At 37.7% G+C, this 25,374-nt stretch overlaps 3 protein-coding genes across 7 annotated transcripts; all 3 read right to left on the bottom strand.

Moving 5' to 3' along the window:
• Window positions 1-1,198: 1,198 nt before the first annotated feature.
• On the bottom strand, window positions 1,199-2,106 carry LOC110800816 (uncharacterized). 2 transcript variants are annotated; one of them, XM_022006139.2, is made up of 3 exons: window positions 1,952-2,106; window positions 1,683-1,793; window positions 1,199-1,575 (listed from the first exon to the last, which is right to left on the bottom strand). In XM_022006139.2, the coding sequence occupies exons 2-3, from the start codon at window positions 1,774-1,776 to the stop codon at window positions 1,430-1,432; spliced, it is 240 nt and encodes a 79-aa protein (XP_021861831.1). In that variant the 5' UTR covers window positions 1,777-1,793; window positions 1,952-2,106; the 3' UTR covers window positions 1,199-1,429. The 2 variants fall into 2 exon arrangements, with proteins under 2 accessions (XP_021861831.1, XP_021861834.1); XM_022006142.2 differs by having other exon boundaries at window positions 1,683-1,785; window positions 1,952-2,105.
• An 825-nt stretch (window positions 2,107-2,931) lies between these two features.
• Window positions 2,932-10,905, bottom strand: LOC110801323 (protein OBERON 4). The gene is made up of 3 exons (XM_022006679.2): window positions 10,758-10,905; window positions 7,335-10,559; window positions 2,932-4,256 (listed from the first exon to the last, which is right to left on the bottom strand). The coding sequence occupies exons 2-3, from the start codon at window positions 10,540-10,542 to the stop codon at window positions 3,691-3,693; spliced, it is 3,774 nt and encodes a 1,257-aa protein (XP_021862371.1). The 5' UTR covers window positions 10,543-10,559; window positions 10,758-10,905; the 3' UTR covers window positions 2,932-3,690.
• A 5,262-nt stretch (window positions 10,906-16,167) lies between these two features.
• LOC110800824 (uncharacterized) lies at window positions 16,168-24,748 on the bottom strand. Of its 4 annotated transcripts, none has more exons than XM_056843604.1 (7): window positions 24,551-24,748; window positions 24,398-24,448; window positions 18,825-18,950; window positions 18,584-18,721; window positions 17,978-18,051; window positions 16,849-17,875; window positions 16,168-16,642 (listed from the first exon to the last, which is right to left on the bottom strand). In XM_056843604.1, the coding sequence occupies exons 3-6, from the start codon at window positions 18,870-18,872 to the stop codon at window positions 17,740-17,742; spliced, it is 396 nt and encodes a 131-aa protein (XP_056699582.1). In that variant the 5' UTR covers window positions 18,873-18,950; window positions 24,398-24,448; window positions 24,551-24,748; the 3' UTR covers window positions 16,168-16,642; window positions 16,849-17,739. The 4 variants fall into 4 exon arrangements, with proteins under 4 accessions (XP_056699582.1, XP_021861843.1, XP_056699580.1 ...); XM_022006151.2 differs by having other exon boundaries at window positions 17,647-17,875; window positions 18,825-18,885; window positions 24,551-24,690; XM_056843602.1 differs by having other exon boundaries at window positions 18,825-18,885; window positions 24,551-24,689.
• Window positions 24,749-25,374: the final 626 nt, after the last annotated feature.

The following is a 25,374-nucleotide window of genomic DNA, read 5'->3' as shown; positions in this document are numbered from 1 at the left end:
AATCTTTTGTCCAAATATTCACCACACCTCCATACAAGTAATAACAAATAATCCAAAAACCAAACACAGTTTCATATCCCGCCTTAAATGCAACTCATCCTGCCATTCATTGATTACAATCAACCCTAGCTTAACCCTCTGATCAAACTAACACATTCAAATGTCAAGCAGAAAACCAAAATTCACATTACCATCAACAATATACATACACGAGTACAATATAGAGTAAAACCACCATTCCATGTTACACTACATATAAAACTCACCTCAGCATTAGTTCAACTGCAATCAAATAACAAAATCATATTCCAAACAAACCAGCAATATTCACATAAACATCAACAACAGACGCATATGACTCACCACCTACAAAGAAACTCCACTTCGCAACACACCTCAATCACACTAGTTTGCATTCAGTTCAAAGCAAGCTTCTAAATCAAACAATAAACACGACATTTCGACAAGATTCACATAAACATCAACAACAGACGCATACGAATCACCACCTACAAAGAAAACTACATTTCGCAACACACCTCAATGACAATAGTTTCATTCAGTTCAAAGCAAGCTTCTAAACCAAACAAAAAATACAACATTTCAAGTAGAATCACCAATTTATATCAACAATCGCCGCAGCAGAAAACCAAGGCAGCGTAATCTCTTAAGTAAAAGCAAGTTTTGTTTCATAGCATTATTATTTCAAATCAATCCCAGCTTAAATTCTGATCATACTAACAACTTAAATGTCAAGCAGACCAAAATTCACATAACCATCAACAATATCCATACACAAGTAGTCGAGTACAATATAGAGTAAAACTGCCAATCCATGTTACACTACATATATTCAATCAAACAACAGAATCAGATTCCAAACAAAACCCGCAAGATTCACATAACATCAACAACAGACACATATGACTCACCAGTCACCACCTACAAAGAAAACTGAAAACTCCATTTCGCAACACACTTCAATCACAATAGTTTGCATTCAGTTCAAAGCAAGCTCCTAAATAAACAGTAAACATTTCAACAAGATTCACATTAACATCAACAACAGACTTGTGAATCACTCAATCACCACCTACGAAGAAAAGTACATTCGCAACACACCTCAATGGCTAAATCACAATAGTTTCCATTCAGTTCAAAGCAAGCTTCCAAATTTATATCAACAATAAACACAACATTTCAAGTAGAATCACCAATTTATATCAACAATCGCCGCCGCAGAAAACCAAGGCAGCATAATCTCTAAAGTAAGAGCATTGATTTGTTTCATAGCATCATTATTTCAAATCCAATAGAAAGAGTTCCACTCTACTAACCAAAACATGAATACAATTTCTTCCTTTTTTCAGCTCCAATTACGATAATAATCGACAAAAAATTAGAAAATATATCATGAAGCATAAAACCTTCAAGAATCAGTAGACTTGATGATGAAATTCTGACGACTGATAGGGTTCATCACCACCGGAGGTCCAGCAGTACGAGGCCATGCCTGAAATTTCTTATCGGTTTCCTCAAACCATTCTTTGTTCGATACAGTTGATGGAATAGTTCCTGAAACATCATCCAAATTTCGAAATTTTTTTCAGTTTATTGCAATTCTCACTAGATCGATAAACAAAATAATTTCTGGAAAAGAATAATTGTGATTCGTTGTTTACCTCCGAAAATCTTCTGCTCGGACATGATGTAATCGCAACCGTAAGCAATGACACAGGATCCAACGAGAGAGCCCCAGATGTACTTGGCCGCCATAGCTGAGACCTTCAAAGCTAGAAATGCGTCAAAAAAAAGATCGATTCAGAAATTTTAAAATTGTGAATAAATTGAGAGACGATTCAGCTTGAATTTAAATACAGAAGATAATTTCGATCATCTGATAAGTCGAATTGATAAAGAAATGATGAATTTGGAGGAGAGAGAAACTTACCGAAGAGAGAGAAGTAAGGTAGGGCAACTTTTCTAGAGAGAGAGAGAGCGGGAGGAAGTCTGGTGATGGTGCCTGGTGTGCGATGAACAAGAACGCGAAACTGGGCCTCTCAGGATAAAAGGTTTATTTGGGCTAAAAATCTTATTTGACGCCTTATTAATTGTGTAAAATGCTGCTAATTCAAAATTAGTGGTATTTTAGTCTTTACGTAGATGTCGTATGATTTTTTATCAATGAATTAATTTTTTTATCAAAAAAAATTGTGAAAAATGTTGCTAATTCAAACTGGCTCAGCCATCCAACGCATAGCTCAGTTGATAAAGAGTAAGGGTTCAAGTTTAAAAATATATGGCGGTTTTTATAGCTCAAATCATGTGAGAAACATAATCCCTTGTAAGCTGATCAATTGATGTATATGTTCGAGTGACCAGGCAATAAAAGCCCTGGTGCCAAGGGTTTCATCTTTTAGAAAATTAGTAACCCGAAATAAATTCTAAGTAAGCAAAGGAAAATATTTTGGAAAAATGTAAATGTATTATTGAATTCAACATTTACCCTTGTATAATTACTTTGTACAAAGCATTTTAAATTACCGCATTTCAAGTCATTTCGTACTTAAAACTTATTTCGTAGGTAAAACCAATGGGTTTTATATTCAACGGTCATCCCATAATTTTCTCTTTGGTTTACTTATACTTCGTAGTTAGTTTGACGAATAAAAACGCATCAGACAACCGTTTAATTATTACACGTACTGAATCATTAAAGTCGTTTGGTTGATCATAGGAATACTGAATACATTTTTCCCATGTATAAGCGTTTTTCTAAAAAGTGGGACATATTATTTGGTTAGGTAAGCAACTTCCTCCATTTTGGAGGAAGTAGATTTCCCATGTTTTTGTCTAACCAAAAAATCACCTTACACTTTCCATCTTTTGGGCAGAAATGTTGAACTCAAGCAGATTCAATCAAGAAGAAAGTCAATAAATTGGAAAGAGAAAACTCCTTCACTAAAAGATCAATATATGCCAAATGTTTGTAACAAGAGGGTGAAGCTAGCAGCTACTTCGTATTTTCTGTACAAGCTTCAGGTTAGTTTTATACTACTACAACTGAAAGAACAAAAACGAAGCAAAAGCAACCAGCAACCAGCAACCAGCAACCAGAAACCAGAAACCAGAAACCTACACTGAGATCCTGAAACAAAAACCTACAGAAAGGACAGTAAAAAGAATAATAACATGGCTCTCTTAAAGATCTCGACTAAAAATTTATACTTAACTGAGATCGGTAAAGGCACTTGGAAATAATACATACACCTCTATAACTGCCACAAATCTGCCAATATCGGGGCTCGCGGCTTCATGAATACAGGTGTGCGAGGCAACATCGACATAACTATTGAGAGTTGCCTCGGTAAATCTACATGAGCATCATCTTCAGAAAGCATACTAGGCACCTGAAAAGTACATAAAGATGGCTGTGGGTCGGCCCAACCCGTCACAACAAAGCCCGGCCGAACAAGAGCACGGAAAAAGCACGGCACGACTCGACCCGACCCAACAAGACAGAGCATGCTAAATTTAGTAAAATTAGACAAAAACACGATGATCCATGGGCCTGGGCCCTGTTTTGAACTTTTCCACCCGGCCCAGCACGATGCAGAGTGGGCTTGGCTAGGCCCACAGTTCGTGCGCTCAGCCCAAAGCCCAACCCGGACCACAACCATCTTTACTTACTTAGGTACTGAGATTCCGCCTCGTTGCTTCCATTTTAATCAACAAATCCTTAATATCCGTTTCCATCCTCGTTTTCATGTTGAAGTACTCGCGGTGACTCCTCTCCAACATCTGCAGTTCCTCGTGCTTCAGCCTGCGCCGCTCTTCCACCTCCGGCATGCGCAGCTTCGCCATCCTGCCCGCGTACTCTTCCTCCACCTTTTCGTTCTTCGCAACCGCTATCCGCTGGAGGGCCTCGGCCTCTTTACGAGCGTCATCGGCCCGTTTTTGGAACAGTTGGGCTTCTGCCATCTTGAGCTTGACAATGTCCAGATCATCTCCGGCCTTTGCGCTCATTCCCATCAGCATCTCCGTACTCCACGAACCGCCACCAACTGCACTCCCCTCTATAACGGGAAGGGTAATTCCGACATTTGCAGAATTGGGTTTTGACCATGTTGGTTCGTGACTGAGTGCAATAGCGGCCCCATCTTGGACAACGTTTGCTCTGTTATTCTCAAGGGGTTGAGGTTGGGCGTGATCCCTTCCCGAAGATCCAACTATACCGGCAGACTTGCCATCACCCTCTGCAAACCAGACACAATCAGTTTGTCAGGAAGTGACCACAAAAAATATACAAGCAGGCAAATTGAATACATATGTGAGACCCTCAAAGCATTATCTAATTGTTATGTAATATTTAGACCTGATCAAATTGCATCCCAGGCCGGGTCCGGGCTTTGGGTCAGATTTTTCTGCCCAACCCGCTAATTCGGGCCAAAATTAACGGATTTATAGCCGGGACAAATTTATAACTGAAATTGCAATTTGGAGTGGCCTAAAACCTACCCAAAAAATTAAAAAATTGGGTCGGGGTCATGATGATCAGGTCTAGATATTCCCTTTTTGTAAAATGTAGCTGCAGAAATAAAACTATGCTACTAAATATTCCCTTTTTGTAAAATTAAAAAATCGGGTCGGGGTCATGATGATCAGGTCTAGATATTCCCTTTTTGTAAAATGTAGCTGCAGAAATAAAACTATACTACTAAAAGATGGGGCTACATTTCCCTGCTTAATAGCATGGGAACCAAATATGTGAGACCCTCAAGCACTATCTATCTATGTTACTCAGACACGGGTGTCGGTGTCGTGTCCGACAAGGTGTCGGAGTATCTGACACTCCGATCCAAATATTTGCAGACACTCCGACACGGTCAAAGGAGTGTCTTGACCTTTTTTTTAGACACGGTTCGCTTGCAAGTGTCGGAAAAAAAATCGACACTTTTAATAAAAACTACAAAAATAGTGTTAAATAATATAATTATATAAAAAAAAATGAAAATAAAAATATTAATTAAGTTTAAGTTAAAATTCTAAAGCAGGATAAAATCTATCCTAAAGAGTTTAAAAGTACAAAGAATTGAAAAAGTAAGAAACAAATGAAAAAAAAAGAAAATGCTAACTTTTTGTAAAGTTATCAGTGAGCACGTGGGTTTGTTCCCCACTTCCCATCTTTTCCTTTCTTTTATTTATTACGAAGTATACGGGTAGGCCTAGGGTATTTTGAAAAAGGGTAAAAAAAAAGAATAAGTTTGGAAAGTCCAGTCCACCACTCAGTCACTCACCATCACCAACAACGCATAACTCAGCATAAGGCAGAAAAATGACCGGAAGGAAACGAAGACAACCATGGAAGACTCTCAAACAGTCAATTATCGGTGAAAATCAGAATCAAAGAGTGCAATCTAGGCGTTTTTTCTTCAACAACAAAAGCCCCAACATAATTGTTCTTCTCTCGCTTCTCCCCACCTTCAATTTCTAGATCTAGGGTTTCGAATTTTTCTTTCTACTCCCGATTTCGACACTTCAAATTGGACTCTTTTCCGACACTGGTGTCGACACCTCCCCAGGCACGTGTCGAGTGTCGTGTCGCGGATCGGGTCGTGTCGACACCGACACCCACCGTCAAATGGAGTGTCGGAGTAACATAGCTATCTATACAATGAGCCATCAAGTGTTATGTAATATTTAGACCTGATCAAATTGCGGGCCCGAACCCGGTCAAACTTCGGTCAGATTTTTCTGCCCAACCCGCTATTTCTGGCCAAATAACGGGCCATTTTCGGGCCAGACCAAATTTATAAGTAAAATTGCAATTTTGAGTTGCCCAAAACCCACCCAAAAAGTTAAAAAAAACCGGCTGAGCAGGGCTCATGATGATCAGGTCTAGATATTCCCTTTTTGTAAAATGTAGCTGCCGGAATAAAACTATGCCTACTAAAATATCAGGATGTGATGTGAATTGGTATGATACACTACACCCAAAAGAACAAGGATTTCCTTCTCATGGTTAAAAAATACGGAGAAAATGTCTGTAGCGACTGTCAATATAGATTAGTGTTTCATATGATTCAATGTATTCTGTATTTTGAAAAGAAAAAGATTATTTCACAAAGATACAGCAGCACAGTAACTAATCCACACATGTATGATCTCTCTTTCTCATTCTCCCCACCTATGATTAAATGCATCATTAGTTACTTTTTAAGGGAGGGCAATAGAAAGTTTCCTAGGATCTTTAACCGTATGTGTGACCGTGTGGGTGGGTAGATGTCTCACTTTAACAAGCAACTAAAAGAAGTACTTCATGTATCAAACTGGAGGTGGGTTATGCCAATTTAGAAAACTCTGCCACTGTATTTTTACCATGGCGGACATGTGGCAGGATGAGTCTTGGCCAATCTGAAAACCTTAGATGACAGGAATTATAAAGTAATAAAACAAGAGTAACTGCAATAACTCTGCACCAAAATCACTTTCTTTTTTTTCTTTCTTTTTCTTTTTTTTTTAGATCTAATATGGACCTAATACATCTCCCTCTATCTATCTAGTTGGGTTTTGCAGTGAGTGGGTCAATAATACGCTTGGCAAATACTTGGTCGATTTGGAAATTGGAAATCGTCTCCTAACTACCAGTTCCTGTAAATGCTGTTCAAATGCACTTAATGGAGCATTAACTTTTTAACTGAAATGAGTTCATCAAAGTATCAAACAAGAAAATGATCATTTCAGCAGGAAAATTCTAGACAATCAACAACAAAGAGACCTTGTTATGAGAAGCAACAGCTGAAATGAGTTAGTAGCAACAAGTCCAGTTTCAAGATTGGGCCACAACATTTACTACAGCAACACCGGGATGTACTAGCAAAAACCACCGATTTTTACTTTTGACTATTAGCAAAAACAGCACAAATATAGTACATTAGTACTCCCTCCCTTCTTGAACGTTAGTCCCCTTTCTTAATTGAGTTGTTCGTTTTTATTAGTCCCTTTTGGAATCTTTCCTTATTTGTCTAACATTTATCCCCTTTTTATACCTATAAATATCTCAAATGCCCACTTGTTTACCCTCAAACAGACTTTTATCCCCATTAAACCCCCCACAATTGATCAAGGAACCGGATTATCTTAGATTCCAAAATGGACTAATATTCAAGAACGGAGGGAGTATTACTTTCTAAAAGAACAATGTACTTACCATCCGAACTTTCTAATGTATTCAGTGTTGCCTAGAGAAACAAATACTACAAGGAAACCATGCAGCAAATATTGAAATTTAAATAAGGTACTGCTATGAAGAAAACATTCCTGAAAGTACTTACCATTTAGAAACGCCATAATTTGATTACAGATATCCGCAGTTTTCGCTCCACTTTGCAATCTACCAATCAGCTGCTTAGCAGCATCATGCAATACTTTCCCTCTGTAATCATTGCTACCGCTGAATATCCTTCTCACGTACTCAAGTTCCCGAAGAAATGTTTCAGCTTTCCATTCGGTAGCACAAATTTTGAAAACATCCTTCACAAAGCCAAACATTTCAGAAGGATGATCACAAGCAAGACAGTAAAACTGCATCTCAGATATCATCCCCTGGGCCCCAGCAGCACTTCGACCATTTCTAATGTAAGATTTCAGCAACCCACAATCGGTATGGCACCAATGGTCACAAACATCACATCCAACCCAACCACACGTGTTGGAAGCCGTGTCAAACTTGGAACAAACGAGACACATACAAGAACTGCAATAACCCTCTTTCGGGGAGCAGAATTTACATTCACACTCATCTACGGGTAAAGCACTTCGGCAGTTACTGTTTCTGCACTTCAGGTTCAGGTAAATCTCTGCCAAATCGCTCGAAGAAATACTGTCAGAACGCTGAATGAAGTCCGGAAGACCGGTCTTAAGAGCCACTAAAATCTGTAACTGGACACGGTGTGACTTTAACAGGGTCTCTAAATTAAGATCAGACCTTTTCCGCAACATATCCTGAAGCGCACGTAGCTTTCTTTGATTATCATCTTTTAACACAATATCACATACACTGTCCTTCAAGAAAGCAACGGAACGTTCTGGCATTTCGTTAACTCTCCACGACATGGTTTGGATTTGTTCAGAAGCAATTAGGTAAATTAACCGCTCCACGAGATCTCTTTCTCCAGCTACACTGTCTTCCCCAGTCACCCGTTTCTTGTCTTTCCCATATTCCGATCTAGTATCACGAGATCCAGTACTCTGAGCAGGAGACCGGAAATCGTCTTGATATCGTATTTTTCCAGAGGGCTGTTTCTGAAGAATGCTAGACCGATCCACTCCATGAAGTACTACTGGCTGGTGTTGTACAGCTCGACCATTCAAAATTCCCGGGGTTGACTGTGTAAAATGTAGAGACCCGTTACCATTTGAAGCTTGTTTTGTGTTTGCAAGAACTTCCTTCGGAAGAGGATCATTGGCACTTAATGCCTGCCAATCAACACCCTGAAATAAGGGACGGCTTTTCACGGATTGCTCAAAGTCATGATCAACAGAATTATGAGTAAGTGAACAGCTCGGATTGTGAAGGAATTGTGACCCGGAGAACGAAATCGATGTGGTGAAACAATCTGAGCCGGTTCTGAGAGTGGTACCAAATGACTGAACACTCCTTGCACGCGGAGGAGAGCTCGGGGGTGCAGCAGCAACACTGACAGGGACTGAAACATTAGGTAGGCTAAGTGAGAGATCTAAGGGTTCCAACTTTAGCTTCTCGGCTTCGGATTTAGACCCGCTACACCTGTTGGCAGCACACTCCATTTTGACTCCAGCGGTGCTAGAAAATAGCTCGAACCCTCGTGAACTGGGGCCTACCATAGCATCATCATCTTGGCAAGAAATGAAGTTCCTTTCAACCAGCAAACTGTTTTCTCTAACACTAGCCTCGCCAGGAGAGCTTACAGCCACGCCTTTCCCTTTATCTTTTGTGACAGGGATAGATTGTTCAGGCTCTTTATACCCTTCTTCTACAATGGCTTTATTTGACTCACCCAAACCAACTTCGAGATCAAGATTATTATTTTGTGATTTCTCTTTCTCTGGTGATGGCTTGTCCATGTATCTAGTAGGATCATGCTCTTCCACTTTCACCTGACTATCAAGGGTCATGTTTGTAGTAGGGGCAGATGACTCGGGTTGATTCTCCCTCAATCTTACATCACTAGCAGCTGTATTTTCAACAATACCTTTACGTACCGGCGCTTTAGTGTCTTCAGAAACGGAAACTGAGAACTTTTCTGCACCTTTCACAATCTCGTGGTTTGCTTTTACAACCGTAACCTGTTTCCTGTCAGCAGCACCTACTTCACTCACCACTTTTTCGTTTTCTGGAGCCAAATTACTGTCTGTAACAATTGCATCAGCTGTTCTTGACTCGACCATTCGACTAGCATTACGCTCATGTAGCTTCTTCCCATTATCCCTGTCTACTTGAGGATTCTCAGCACACTGTTCTGCATTATCCACAGTCGGCTCAGAAACAACCCTATCATCCGGTGCTTGAATCATCTGATTCAATTCTGGTTGAAGCTCTCCTTCCTCCATCTCACTTCCACTCCCAATGGCCCCACCACACGCACCAGGGCCAGCACTATCTGCTACCATACTCTCGTTTTTCTTGGTATCTTTCAACGGCTCAGGCTCACCCACCGACTCCTTCGAATCTCTAGTTGAATCTTTAGACCACGTGGGTGACTTGACATCTTTAATTCCTCCTCGTGGAGACCTCAAACTCAAACTCTCCTTGCTACTACTAACAACACCACCACTATCCGGGCCCCCACCACCTTTGCTGCTAATGCTCCCTCCCTTCTCAACCGGTGGTGAGCTCTTTGCATCTTCATCAATTTCCTTCCTGCTCCTACTATCAAACCTCCTCCACGACGACGAACCTCCGTCCTCCCTTCTCAACCAATGCCTCTCCGACCTAAACCCTTTCGGGAAATCCCTCCTCGAAACACAAAAGCTCTCGGACCGATGAATCCTCTCCCTTTCCCTATTATCCCTCTCTCTTTCGAGTCTTTCCCTCTCCCTCTCTCTATCCCTATCTGCCACATACCCACCACCTCGTGGCGACACCAATGACGAACCCGAACCCACCATTCCATCCCGATCCCTATACCGATCAAACCCTTTCCTCCTATCAAACCCATCATTCTCATGCTCCACTCTCTTCCTCACCCCTCTAAACCCTTCCCTATCTTCAAACCCATCAGAAAATTCATGTTCCGCTCTCTTCCTAAACCCTCTAGAACCTTCCCTCTCATCAACACCATCCAAATCATGGTCCATTCTTTTCCTCATACTTCCCACCCTTGAAGACGAACCCTCTCGATCCCGATCATCATCTATCACCGGAGAAGGTCTATTCCGGCCGTTTTCCGGCCCTTTGGAGTAAAATCTTCGGTGATGAGATGACGAAAACGACGTCGTTCGGTCGAGTTCTTTCTCGCCAACCGACGCCAAATCATCACCATACGATCTTAACCTCTTCATTATCTAACCCTTTATTCCTAATTTTACATACAACAAGTCAACAACAACAAACAATCCACAGCATAAATGTGACATATAATTAAACCCCTCGTTTTTTTCCCTCGTTTCCAGATCTAAAGAAAACCTAATTTCCGAAAATTAAAGTGATACTTTACAGAAATTAACAGCTTAATTTAAGTAAAAAGTATATATTCAAATTAAACGGAAGAATTTACCGACGAGAAGTTCGGCGATTGCAGTCCCATGAGAGAGAAAACGTGAAGTGAGAGGAGAGAGAAAAATGGGGGAAAGTTGGGAACGAGAAGACAAGGTTTGCTTTAATCAACCTCTGTAATTCCGTCACAGCCTAGTGGGGTCCACAGTTTCAGCCAATCGTATCCAAGAGGTGACAGAAGTGAAGGTCACAGGATGTGAGATTAGCGAAGAAGAAAAGAGAGCAACAACAGTCAACGCCAACGGGTGGAGTTTGAAAGGACAGAATATGACCTCACGCGCCGTTGAAAATTGGTGTGCGGTGCACGTGAGGAGGCGTAAGTGGGGTGTGCAAAAATTGGTCTGGATCGAAAAATTGACCGGATCAGACCTACCCAGACTGAACCGGACCGGATCAAAAGCAATCGGTCCGGTCTTTGAGTCGAGAAATATCAATTACTGGTTTTGGTCTGGTCCGGTCCGGTCCGGTCAAAAACCTGATTTTGAACCGGACCGATTTTTCCTTAATAAAATAAAATATAATCTATTTAAAAATTTAATTCTCTCCTTTAATATGTTGTAAATGTTACGGAGTACTATTGTGATATATTTTATTTTAGCTTCAAAAAAGGCCTTAACAATTGGGTTTTTATATATATATTTTTTTTACCGTAATTTTTAGAAAAAATAAAAAATATATAGAAATATGTCTACAACCGGTCCAAAACGATCCGATCCGGTTTAGGCTCGATTTTTCCGGCGGTCCAAGCATAATCGGTCCGGTCTTTGAATTTTGAATTATCAAAATTTCGATCTTCGATCCGATCCGAGTTTGGACCGATGAACACCTAGTCCGATCCGAGTTTGGACCGATGAACACCCCTAGGCGTAAGGGAGAGGGAGTGCTAGAATGCGCTTGGTGTGAGATGCAAGGCTGATGTTGACACGTGGGGGAGAGAGAGTAAAGACATAGTGGGGTGTGGGGTCAGTTTTGGGTTGTGGAAATGTGGAGTCGTTGACTAGTAACGAAAAATGAAAGGGATGGGGCCCACATGAGGGGTAGGGGTGGATTGACTAAAATGACTTTGGTAAGCTAGAGTGCGTAGCCGTAGGGGTATGAAATCTGTGAGGCGTAAACTGTGCTTTACGGATTTCGGATATTCCACAATCCATACCACTATTTTCATTTCTTTTTCCTTTTTTATCACAAGGAAATCGTATTTTCTTGGGCTTATAGTCTTATAGGTTATACCTTCGTTTCATATTAGTGGTAACGTTTTTAAAAATGGATTTTTCAAATTAATAGTTGTGCTTTAATTTATTCACACTATTATTTCTCACTTTAATTTTTTACTCTATTCATTCTGAATACTCGCAACACTTGTGTTTGCGTGTAGTTTTAAGAACTTTGTGGGTAGTACATGAAATGAATAAATTAATGTGCACATGGGGTTAATGGTGATATTTTAATTGATTAATACGTGAAACAGATTATAAAAATTTTGTGCAAGTAGTTAGGTAAAAAAGAGCAGGAAACAATACAGAATTAGTAGTCTCATGCCAAAAGAGTAAGTTTTGCAAATATTCATAAATGGCCTAAAGAAACAAGTGTGGCAAGTATTCAGAAGCGAAGAGAGTATTATTCTTTTCTTACAACATTTCACTTTTCTCATACTTTTTTCTTACTTTCCAATCATTTTTTCTTGGTTATTGTAAAAAAACTCAAATGTAACCATTAATATAAACAGATGGAGTAATACCTTACTACCTAAGCATGACAAATAACGATCATTCATAAACCGAAAAGATCAGCAGCTTTTGTATGAGACCGCCCTACGGGCGCGTGTAGAAAAGACCAGGTAAGACACCCACGCGCGCGTGGTGTCACGCGCGGTATAAATTGTTGTTTTTTCTCTCTCCTCCCATTATTCTCCTGCAAACACGATTCATTTGTCTCTCTCCTCCCAACGACTCTCTGCCCCTCCTCTCTCCTAAACTCTCTGGTTTTTTCTCTCTCCTAAAATCCTAATTTCACGGCTGGGAGGCACAACCATGGAGAGGGCCACGATTTCTCTTCCTCGCCGGCGGTAGCTGCTACGCCGATCTTTCTTCCTCCTCAAATAATCCGGCGTCACTGCAACTCCTTCGGCTAATTCCATGGCCACCACCACCGAGGTACGACGGTGGTGTTACATCTATCTACCCGCCGACATCTCTACCTTCTCAAACTCGTCGGCGGTCTCTCTCCCTCCTGAAACCTTCGCCTGTTTGGAAGCTTTTCCGCCGCCTCACATGGAAGAACTGCATATCTAGGGTTCCGGTGAACAAACTCTGCAACTCTGCAACTTCCTCTATCCTAAATCCACACTCTACCTACACAACAATGGCACGAAATCTATCGGAGGAAAATGCTAACCGTTTCGCGTTCTTTGAGATTGTGTAAGTATATTTTTTTATATTCAATTTCACACTCAATTCCCAGATCAAGTGTTTCAGTTCCTTTGCATATACCATAGTTCTCTTAATTACGCTGATTTTGTTGAAAGTATTGATTAAATTTACATTTTAGTTATCTCTTGTTAATTTTAGTTTGGATTTGTGGTACTCTAGTATGTGACATGCGTAGTTATGAATTAAATTAGTTAAGGATTTCTCATATTTAGTTATGTTTCTGTTGTGTTTAGTTTTCAATGGGAATTAGTTAATGCATTGTCATATTTAGTTATAATTTTGTTTTGTTTAGTTAAGATGTTTGGTGCCTGTTTCTGTGTGATTGACCTGACTCTAGTCAAATTTGCAAATAGTAGACGAAAATATGTCAATAAAATTTGTAGTGACCGAAATCATGTCTGGTTGAGCTTGAGGGTTACTGACAGTTATGGAGTTAGAAAACAAATAGGACATTGTAGCCTTGTAGGTAGGACATTGTGTGATCTTGAACGAACAAGGGAAACATGGCAGGATGAGGAATATGATGGAGCTAATAATCTAGTTAGCTTGGGTGCCTATATCTCACTTTTTTGTTGGTGATCTTCCAAGGTGTATTCTGTTTACAACTGAGTTTCTGTTAGCTTTTGAATCAGACATGATTTTCGTCTTTCTTAAACCCACTTCCGTCTTTCAATGTTCACGTGGGACTTCCTCGAGTATTATCATTATACTTCCATCACATTTTGTTTATTGTTTTCCAACTTATCAGCATATTGTTCCATGGTTATAAACAGGAGTGTCAAACAAAACTTGAAGCTACTTATTTTATGAAGGTGCAGAAGAATGGACTGGTGTGCACTCTTGATGGAAAGCGCAGGCGAAGATCTAGGTTAGTAGAGTCAGTTGACTTAAATTCGGCGAGATGACATGAATTCAGAGTACTTCCCTTTGTAGGAATTATTGTGGCGTCACAATGTTAGTAGCCTCCCAGTGATGATTTATAGCTTCTAGAGTTCCTTGTTCCATCTTTGATTTGCCCGTATGGTGCAACAATTGTAAACAACTCTCTCCGGTCCTCTCCACTTACATTTTGTAATTTGTATCTATGATTGTAAAATAATTATATTCAGTTATGAAATAAAATGGTTTAGTTAAGTCATTTTTTGTTTAACTAATTGGTTTCAGTGCTTAACCAATTGATTTCTTTGTTAACTTAATTGGTTTATTTGTTTAACTAATTAATTTCAGTGTCTAACTAATTGAATTTCAGGCTTAACTAATTGAATTTAAGGCTTAACAAATACTTAGTTTCAATGTTGAACTAATTGAATTCCATGCGTAACTAATTCGTTCTATTGTTAACTAATTGGTTCAATTGTTTAACTAATTGAATTTCATGCGTAACTAATTCGTTCTATTGCTTAACTAATTGGTTCAATTGTTTAACTAATTGGTTCAATTGTTTAACTAATTGAATTTTATGCGTAACTAATTCGTTCTATTGCTTAACTAATTTAATTTTATGCTTAACTAATTGAATTTCACACTTCACTAATTGGTTTCATTGCTCAAGTCAAAAAAAAATACAACTTTTAAAATCTTAACTAAAACTCAAATAAAATGTAACTAAAACTTCTGAAATCTTAACTAGAACTCAAAAACTCTTAACTAAAACTTCTCAAATCATTACTAACTATAACTCAAAAAATGTAACTAAAACACAAAAACACGTAACTAAATTTTTGAAATCTTAACTAAAACTCGAAAAATCATAACTAAAACTTCTAAAATCATAACTAAAACCGAAAAAATCTTAACTAAAACTTTCGAAATCATAACTAAACCCTGGAAAACCGTAACTAAACCTTATGAAATCATAACTAAAATTCAGGAAATCTTAACTAAAACTTTCAAACTTATTACTCAACCTCAAACAATCATAACTAAAAAATAATAACTGAAACTCAAAAACACATAACTAAACCTCAGAAAATCTTGACTTAAACATAGAAATATTAACTAAATCAAAAATATTTTAACTAAAACATGGAAACACTAGACTAAAATTTCTGAAATCTAACTAAAACTCAAAAATACGTATCTAAAGTTTTTGAATTCATAACAAATTTCTAAAATCATAACTAAAACTCCAAAAGCCATAACTAAAATCCAAAAAACCTTAACTAAAACTTTAAAAATCATACTGAAACTCCAAAGCACATAACTAAAACTAGGAAATTCTTAACTAAAAACTCAGAAAACTTAACTAAAACTCAGAACATCATTACTACACCTTAGAAAAACTTATCTAAAACAAAGTTAATCGTAACTAAAACTCGAAAAATAATCTTAACTAAAACTCAAAAAATCTTAATTAGCCCTCTTGAAATATGTTGTTGACTAAAAGTAATAAAATCATAACTAATTGTAATAAATCATAGCTAGTTGAATAACAAAATAGTTAAGGTATAAAAACATATAGTTAAACTTATGAGTCGAATAGTTATTATTTTTAAACAAAATTATTATTAACTAAAACTCATAAAATCTTAACTAATTAGTTGCAATACTTAACGAATTGATTTAATTGCTTGACTAATTGGTTTAATTGTTTGACTAATTAGTTCCTTTGCATAACTAATTGGTTTCTTTATTTAACTAATTGAATTTCAAACTTAACTAATTGACTCTAGTGTCTCACTAATTAATTTCAGTGCTTCACTAATTGCTTCCAGTGCTTCACTAATTGCTTCCAGTGCTTCACTAATTGGTTTCATTGTTTCACTAATTGATTGTATGGATTACCAAATTTATTATATTGCTTAACAATTGGTTCCAAAACTTAACTTATTAGTTTTATTTTATAACTAATTGATTCAATTGTTTAACTTATTGGTTTCAATGCTTAAAATTTGATATCTTAACTAAAATTCTGAAATTCGTTATCTGAAACTCAAAAAATCTTAACTAAAACCAAAAAAATCGTAACTTAAACTTGTGAAATCATAACTAAAACTCGAAATGTCGTAACTAAAGCACTGAATTGAAAACTTACAAATACGTAACTAAAGCTAAAAAAAACTTAACTAAAACCAAGAAAATCATAACTAAAACTTAAAAAATATTAACTAAAACTTAAATAATTTTTAACTACCACAAAATTAATTTTAACTAAAACTCATAAAATTGTAACTAAATATAACAAAAATGTAACTAAAATGAAATTATTCTTAGACTAATGAAAAAAATTATTTACATCTACAATACATATTGGAAACTAAATTACAATTCTTTGCATTTTGCCAACCAGCACAGCAAGCCTAATGGTGCAAGCCTAGCGTCACCACACAAACCTTGCGGTGCTTCAGAAGCTGCCTCTCTGCGTGTCGCAGCCACCAGAAAACCACCAGTCGGTCCAATTCTTCATCAGTTCACATAACTAGCCTACAACAGCCAACAACATCCAAGTGAACAATACCTGCGGATTCAAAAATCAGAAACGCCTGAATGATCACCGCACCACTAATTCAAACGAAATTGCATAAAAGAAATCGCATAAAAATAATTTTAAAAAGATCAAAAATAAAAAAACGTAAAAAAAACATCATCGATTCACCTAAATTGTAAAATCAACCAATTAATCAACAAATAAATTCCAAAAAATCATGAGAGGAAGGAGTTAACTGAGTTCTTTGAGGCTTTTCCTTCGGGGGACAACTCGCCACCATCGACTACTCCACCGATGCTCAAACGAATTGGCGACGCCGCTGCTCAAACGAATCGGCGACGCCGAAATCCTTGGTTCGAACCACCGAACGAACACTAAAGAAACATCGGCGACAGCGGTCGCAACAAGCGGCAAAGAGGAAACGTGATGGCGACAACGACGGCACGACCGGTGTTCCTTGTTCTTCTTCTGGAAAGGTGAGGAGTTGATGGCGGCGGAGCATTGAAACAGCGAGGAGGCTTTGGCCGGTGTTAGGCTTTGGCCAAGAGGCGGACGGAGGAGAGAGAACAACTCCGGTTAGGAGGAGAGAGAAAGGGATCAGAGAGTTTAGAGGAGAGAGATCAGGAATTAGGTTTGAAATGGATGAAATTTTGGTTTTTATGCGACCCAAAATTAAACCAGACCCATATCCGTGTGTATTGACCCGCGAAAATACCCACATATAAGGTGGTCTTTCCTGTAAGACCGCCTTATACAAAAGTTTGTACGAAAAGATTGAGCGAAGTACAAGAACATACGGAGTACTTAGTAATACAGTTAGCATGGCAATCATTCATACTTCGTATTTCATATGCAGCTCATTATCCACCTAAGTGTAGTGAGTAAAAGTTTCAAGGGTTTAAAAGCTAGAATATAAGCAGACATACTTCTTTTTCTGTAATCTAAGGTGGAGCAAAGTAGCAAACATAACTGCTAGATCAAGTGGTATTTCATTTAGTGATATGCACATATATAGAGAATTAAGAGAGTCATACGAAATTTGGCAGACCGATCTTCATAAACTTGTGAACATGATTCGCAGCAGAAAGGGCAATGGATCAAGGTCTAGCAGCTGATATTCTGCATCTTCATTGACTGATATGAACAGTTTGAAGTAGGCATTTGACATTATTAAGACGATCACTCATTTCCTCGTTAGTTGAATCAATCATCCTTAACTCCTTCACCTCTTCCTGCCATTTCTCAATCTGCTCTTTGTGGATCCTGTAAAACAACCCAATTTAACAAGGGAATAATAAAGTAAGCTTTCTATACTGTATGTAATCAAGTACAGTAATATTCACAATTCAGTGGAGTTTTATATACATGAGAACTCGCTCTTCATAATCCTGGCTTAGCTTGTTGAACAGTGACTTTCCAGATTCCAGCATCTCAGAAACCTGAAAGGAGTTTTGATCATTTTTCTTCCGAACAATTTAACAGTGATCTTACATTAGAACTAGACCTGATCAAATTGCGGGTTGGGCCGGGTTTGGGTCTGGCCATGTCTTTAAAATTCTGCCTGTTGTGCCGGGTCGGGTCGGGACAAAATTCTACCCAAACCCGCTATTTCGGGTCCAAAGAGCGGGATTTTTTTGCCATTTCAAGTCATGTCAGAATTATAACTAAATTGCAAATTTGAGTTGCCAAAATACGGGCCAGGTCGGGCCAAAAATTCTGCCCAAAACCCACTTTTCGGGCCAAAAGAGCGGGCTTTTTTGGCCATTTCAAGTCATGCCAAATTTATAACTAAATTGCAAAATTGAGTTGCCCAAAATATGGGTCGGGTCGGGCCCGAAAATCGGTCCTATAGATTCTGCCCAAACCCCGCTAAATTCAGGCCGGGCTCATGATGATCGGGTCTAACTAGAACTCTATAACCGTAACTTATGCGAGGGATGAGCATAACATGCATATTTCTAGAATGATTACCAGTTGATTATATGCCTCGACTTTCTCATGAAGGCGAGCAATGCCAAGCCTCATCTCTTCTGACCCAGAGAAGTTCATCTCATCTTCTCCATTTTCTTCATTTGCTTCACCTATGTCCTCAGTTCTTTCATGCTCCATCTGATGAAAGTTGTTGAGAAATTAGCAGCTGAATGTAAAGGATAAATCAAACAGCTAATAAGACTGAATCATTTGGTACTCTTCTTAGTCTTCTATACCATACATCATTTATCTTGCGCTTTTTTGCTAGTTCAGCGTCTTTCCCTTCCATGTTGATTACAATTCTGCATCCACGAGTACAGAATTAATTATAAGGGTTCCCAACGCACATTTCGTGTAAGTCTTGACTCTGAATATCATGAGAGTAAGAACAGAAGAAAGAATTGTACATCAGGTTAAGGGCTAAAATTATGACAAACTATCTCCTGATTTAGTATTCAGGACAGAAGACTATGAAGGAAACAGTAGCTGTCTACGTAAAATCTGAATATTAAAAGGTAATCACCATCATGATTAGCAAAATTAACACTGACGCGTTCAATTGATCCACCTATTGAACACTCTACCAAGCCATTTTCATACATGTGGCAGTCATGCGTACAAAGGAGTACCCAAATAGGCACATTGACATCAGGTAGAGCCGTACAGATCATAAATTAACGAAATCCTTAGATCAAAATAACAGGCAGCCAGACAGATCCGTTCTAAAGAAATCACAGAGCATATACTCAAATATTCACAACTTTGTAGTTTGTACTTATATGATATAAGCTTAATTTTTCATATAAATTGTCCATAACAGATAAACAGTAACTGACATGAATTTTGGCATGTTTTGGCCATGAAAGAAATGATGCATATCAATCTAAAGTTCAAAGTCTATCAAACTATAAAGTGCACCATACGTAATTTCAAAAAAATAAATTCCTCAAAGCAGCAAATAACTACACTTTTGCATTGATAATTCGATATATGGACACACGGACAGCAATTAAATATATTTCCACAAAATAGCCCAGAATTCAAATTTCAGATGGTCACAAAGTTCGAGCAGAACTAAAATCTTCTTGAATTTGATCTTCCAAGTTCATACTGTATTGACCGTAAAAACATTTTTATAAGAAACATGTTTTCTTGAGGAAGCACTGAATTCTAAAAGGAATTTAACAACACAAGTAATTAGGTCACGCTAGCAAGCGGTGAGAAATTCAGTACCAAATAGGCAAAGATTTCTGGCCATTATACGAACTTCTTCAACACATGAACACTGCAATCCTTGCATCAACTGTCATTCTACCTGATCTTTTAGTTACTCATAATATATGACATGAATTTTGTGCAAAACGGTAATGTGGGCTAAAACTAACACATGAACACTTAATATCATGCTAGTTCAATTCATTTCAAGAGGAAGACATTGAGCTGCATAAAGCTCTGTGGCCGAAATTATGACAAATTATCCCCTTATTAAGCATTTAGAACAGAAATTTATGAAGGAAACAATAGCTGTCTCCTTAAAATCTGAATATAAAAGGTAATCACCAGCATGATCAACAAAACCAACACTGGCACGCTTGGTTGATCCACCTATTGAACACTCTATCAAACCATTTTCATACATGTTGCACATAAGGAGTAGCCGAGAAGGCACAGTCACACCATAACCATGTAGAGCCATAAAGATCATAAATGCAGACCTTAGATCAAAGTAACAGGCAGCCAAACAGGTCCTTGTAAAGGCACTGTATACTCACACATAAGCTACTTTTTCAGAACAAATGGTCCATAATAGTATCTGACATGAATTTCGACATTTTCAGCCAGGAAAGAGAGGTTGCATACTAATCAGATGTTCAAAGTCTAACAAACTAGAAGGTACACCATCACTATTTATGTAAAATCTGAATATAAAAGGTAATCATCAGCATGATCATCAAAACTAACACTGACACATTCAATTGATCCACCTATTGAACACTCTATGAAACAATTTTCATACATGTTGCACGTAAGGAGTAGACGAGTAGGCAGACCATAACCAGGTAGAGCCGTATGCAGACCTTAGATCAAAGTAACAGGCAACCAAACAGGTCCTTGTAAAGGCACTATATACTCACACATAAGCTACGATTTCATAACAAATTGTCCATGAAAATAACCTGACTTGAATTTCGGCATTTTTCAGCCACGAAAGAGAGGATGCGTATTAGTCAGATGTTCAAAGTCTATCAAACTAGAAAGTACACCATCACTAATTATGTAAAATCTGAATATAAAAGGTAATCACCGGCATGATCATCAAAACTAACACTGGCACGCTTGATCCACCTATTGAACATTATCAAACCATTTTCATACACATTGCACGTGAAGAGTAGCTGAGTAGGCAGACCATAACCAGGTAGAGCCACAAATGCAGACCTTAGATCAAAGTAACAGCCAGCCAAACAGGTCCTTGTAAAGGCACTGTATATTCACACATAAGCTACGTTTTCAGAACAAATTGTCCATAGAAGTATCTGACATGAATTTCGGTATTTTTCAGCCAGGAAAGAGAGGATGCTTATTAATCAGATGTCCAAAGTCTATCAAACTAGAAACTACACCATCACTAATTATATAAAAGAAATTCAACAAAACAGAAAATCAATACGCTTTTGCATTCGATATTTGCACAACCCAAAAATTAAATTCATTTGCACACAATAGTTCAGAATTCAAATTTCAGATGGTCCTGAAAACCGAGCAGAACTAAAATCTCCTTGAATTTGTTCTTCCAAGTTCATTATAAAAGAACAAACTTTTTTGTTTAAAGAACAGGTTACCTTTGCTAAGCACTGAATTCTAAAGGAACCAGACTGTACAAGCAATTAGATCACATTACTACATTAGCAAGCGGTGAAAATTCAGTACCAGAGAGGCAAAACTCATTGTTATACAACTCAGATGAACACTAAAATCCTTGTATCAACTATCATGCTAACCTGATTTTTTGAATACTCAAAATAGATGACATGAATTTTGTGCAAAATACTTTAAGATGACTAGAAATTTTCGGCAAAAACTTTGAGATGACTAGAACATCATCAGCATGATCATCAAAACTAACACTGACGCGTTAATTGGTCCACCTATTGAACACTCTATCAAACCATTTTTATACATGTTGCACAAAAGGAGTAGCCGAGTAGGCAGACCATAACCAGGTAGAGCCGTAAAGATCATAAATGCAGACCTTAGATCTTAGTAACAGGCAGCCTAACAGGTCCATTGTAAAGGCACTATATACTCACACATAAGCTAAGTTTTCAGAACAAATTGTCCTTAAAAGTATCTGACATGAATTTCGGCATTTTTCAGCCAGGAAAGAGAGGATGAATACGAATCAGATGTTCAAAGTCTATCAAACTAGAAAGTACACCATCACTAATTATGTAAAATCTGAATATAAAAGGTAATCATCAGCATGATCATCAAAATTAACACTGAGGCATTCAATTGATCCACCTGTTGAACACTCTATCAAGCCATTTTCATACATGTTGCACGTAAGGAGTAGCCGAGTAGGTACACCATAACCAGGTAGAGCCGTAAAGATCATAAATCCAGACCTTATATCAAAGTAACAGGCAGCCAAACAGGTCCTTGTAAAGGCATTGTATACTCACACATAAGCTACGTTTTCAGAACAAATTGTCCATGAAAGTAACTGACATGAATTTCGGCATTTTTCAGCCAGGAAAGAGAGGATGCATATTAATCAGATGTTAAAAGTCTATCAAACTAGAAAGTACACCATCACTAATTATGTAAAATCTGAATATAAAAGGTAATCATCAGCATGATCATCAAAATTAACACTGAGGCATTCAATTGATCCACCTGTTGAACACTCAATCAAGCCATTTTCATACATGTTGCACGTAAGGAGTAGCCGAGTAGGTACACCATAACCAGGTAGAGCCGTAAAGATCATAAATCCAGACCTTATATCAAAGTAACAGGCAGCCAAACAGGTCCTTGTAAAGGCATTTTATACTCACAGATAAGCTACGTTTTCAGAACAAATTGTCCATGAAAGTAACTGACATGAATTTCGGCATTTTTCAGCCAGGAAAGAGAGGATGCATATTAATCAGATGTTAAAAGTCTATCAAACTAGAAAGTACACCATCACTAATTATGTAAAATCTGAATATAAAAGGTAATCATCAGCATGATCATCAAAATTAACACTGAGGCATTCAATTGATCCACCTGTTGAACACTCTATCAAGCCATTTTCATACATGTTGCACGTAAGGAGTAGCCGAGTAGGTACACCATAACCAGGTAGAGCCGTAAAGATCATAAATCCAGACCTTATATCAAAGTAACAGGCAGCCAAACAGGTCCTTGTAAAGGCATTTTATACTCACAGATAAGCTACGTTTTCAGAACAAATTGTCCATGAAAGTAACTGACATGAATTTCGGCATTTTTCAGCCAGGAAAGAGAGGATGCATATTAATCAGATGTTAAAAGTCTATCAAACTAGAAAGTACACCATCACTAATTATGTAAAATCTGAATATAAAAGGTAATCATCAGCATGATCATCAAAATTAACACTGAGGCATTCAATTGATCCACCTGTTGAACACTCTATCAAGCCATTTTCATACATGTTGCACGTAAGGAGTAGCCGAATAGGTACACCATAACCAGGTAGAGCCGTAAAGATCATAAATCCAGACCTTATATCAAAGTAACAGGCAGCCAAACAGGTCCTTGTAAAGGCATTGTATACTCACAGATAAGCTACGTTTTCAGAACAAATTGTCCATGAAAGTAACTGACATGAATTTCGGCATTTTTCAGCCAGGAAAGAGAGGATGCATATTAATCAGATGTTAAAAGTCTATCAAATTAGAAAGTACACCATCACTAATTATATGAAAGAAATTCAACAAAGCAGGAAATCGGTACGCTTTTGCATTCGATATTTGCACGTAAAGCCAACAATTAAATTCATTTGCACACAATAGTTCAGAATTCAAATTTCAGATGATCCTGAAATACGAGCAGAACTAAAATCTTTTTGAATTTAATCCTCCGAGTTCATTTTATAAAATAAATGCATTTTCATAAAGCAATTAGGTCACATTACTACATCAACAAGTGGTGAAACTTCAGTACCAAAGAGGCAAAACTCACTGTTATACAACTCAAACGAACACTAAATCCGTGTAACAACTATCATGCTGCCTGATTTTTTGAATACTCAAAATAGATTACATCAATTTTGCGCCAAACACTTTAAGATGACTAAAAATCTTCCGCAAAAACTTTGACAATTGATAAGAAAAATCAAGCGTATGATAATAACTGCAATTGATTCAATACTTTGATAAAAACAATCAAGTCGTATGATAAAAACATGCTGACATAAAAATCATGAACCTAAATCAACTGAGCAGCGAGAAGACGTATCCGACTCACAATCAAGCAATTCGCCTAATAGAACAACAAAAATATGGATTCGGCGATCTCGCAACTCAAATACTCTATCAATTTAGGTTTTCGTTAGTAAATTTTATATAATCACGAGTAATTTCAAAAAAAAAACAAAAATTAAGCAATTCGCCTAATAGAACAACAAACTTTTACGAATTCATCGACCTCGCGACTCAAATACTCTATCAATTTAGGTTTTCGTAAGTTAAATTCACATAATCACGAGTAATTTCAAAAAAAACAGCCAAACATTTAGGAATTCGAAAGTTCAAATTGCTTGAATAATGAGCCAGATTTTACCTTCGATTGTAGAATGTGCGATTCGCTGAATTGAGCTTACGGATTCAACAGCTGCAGAAAAATGTTTAAGAAATTGAAATTAGTGATCTCGTGTAATTAAGACTGCCAAATTTCGGAAACGGAGAAGAGAGAGATTGAGAGTGGAGAGAGAACCTGTTGCTGCTTAACTTTAGGGCGCCAAATTTCAATAAGGGAAATGACGAAATGAAAATAGAGAATAGTACAACTTGGATTTATATGGGCCAGGCTTTATAGGAGTATCATCTACTCTGACGGCCCAATTACACTGACGTGAGTAACGTGAGGTGTCAAATCGGGTCATCGGTCGGGTGCGGTTCGGGTATAATCGGATAATGTAGTTGTACGAGATTATTGTGCTTATGCGGATTGAATGTGTGAATTTGTTGTTTCGGATCACTTCGGTTTTTGTTAGAAATCGGTTGGATCAGGTCAGCTTTTGACAGCCCTAAACGTGATTAACGTCCCACACAAATTGATACCTTTTTTTTAAAAAAAGGTAAAATTAGTTCATAAATAAATAGGCATACAACATTTACAATATAAAGCAAAATAACAAATACAAAACAACTTAGATCAAGCGAAATTCTAATCCGACAAGACCAAGATCGTTGTGGATGAGATCTGATAATGATGAATACCCTCTTTCACATAACTGTTTGATACAGCCTTCTATGAGGGAGTATTTCGACCTGTTGTAGCTTTAGGATTGAATTAAATTCGATTTAATTGACTGTAGACGTAGAACTGGCCTTCGTTGTAACATAGAGCACAAATGATAAAACCCAATAAATGGGTAAAAAGGCTCTCTAGTAGGGAGATAATTGAGTTTTTATTCCGAACATGAAATCAAAAGTTAGAAGAAAAAAAAAACAAGAAAATAGGGGTTTACCATCAACCAAATGGTTGGTGGTAGCCCCTAGAAAAATATGGTTTTGAAGGAGGAAGAGAGAAAAGAG

The sequence above is a fragment of the Spinacia oleracea genome, chromosome 4 (assembly GCF_020520425.1).
Source record: "Spinacia oleracea cultivar Varoflay chromosome 4, BTI_SOV_V1, whole genome shotgun sequence".
NCBI classification, from domain to species: Eukaryota; Viridiplantae; Streptophyta; class Magnoliopsida; order Caryophyllales; family Amaranthaceae; genus Spinacia; species Spinacia oleracea.
The sequence above is the reverse complement of the archived record's forward strand: the minus strand, read 5'-3'. Positions and strand labels throughout refer to the sequence as shown.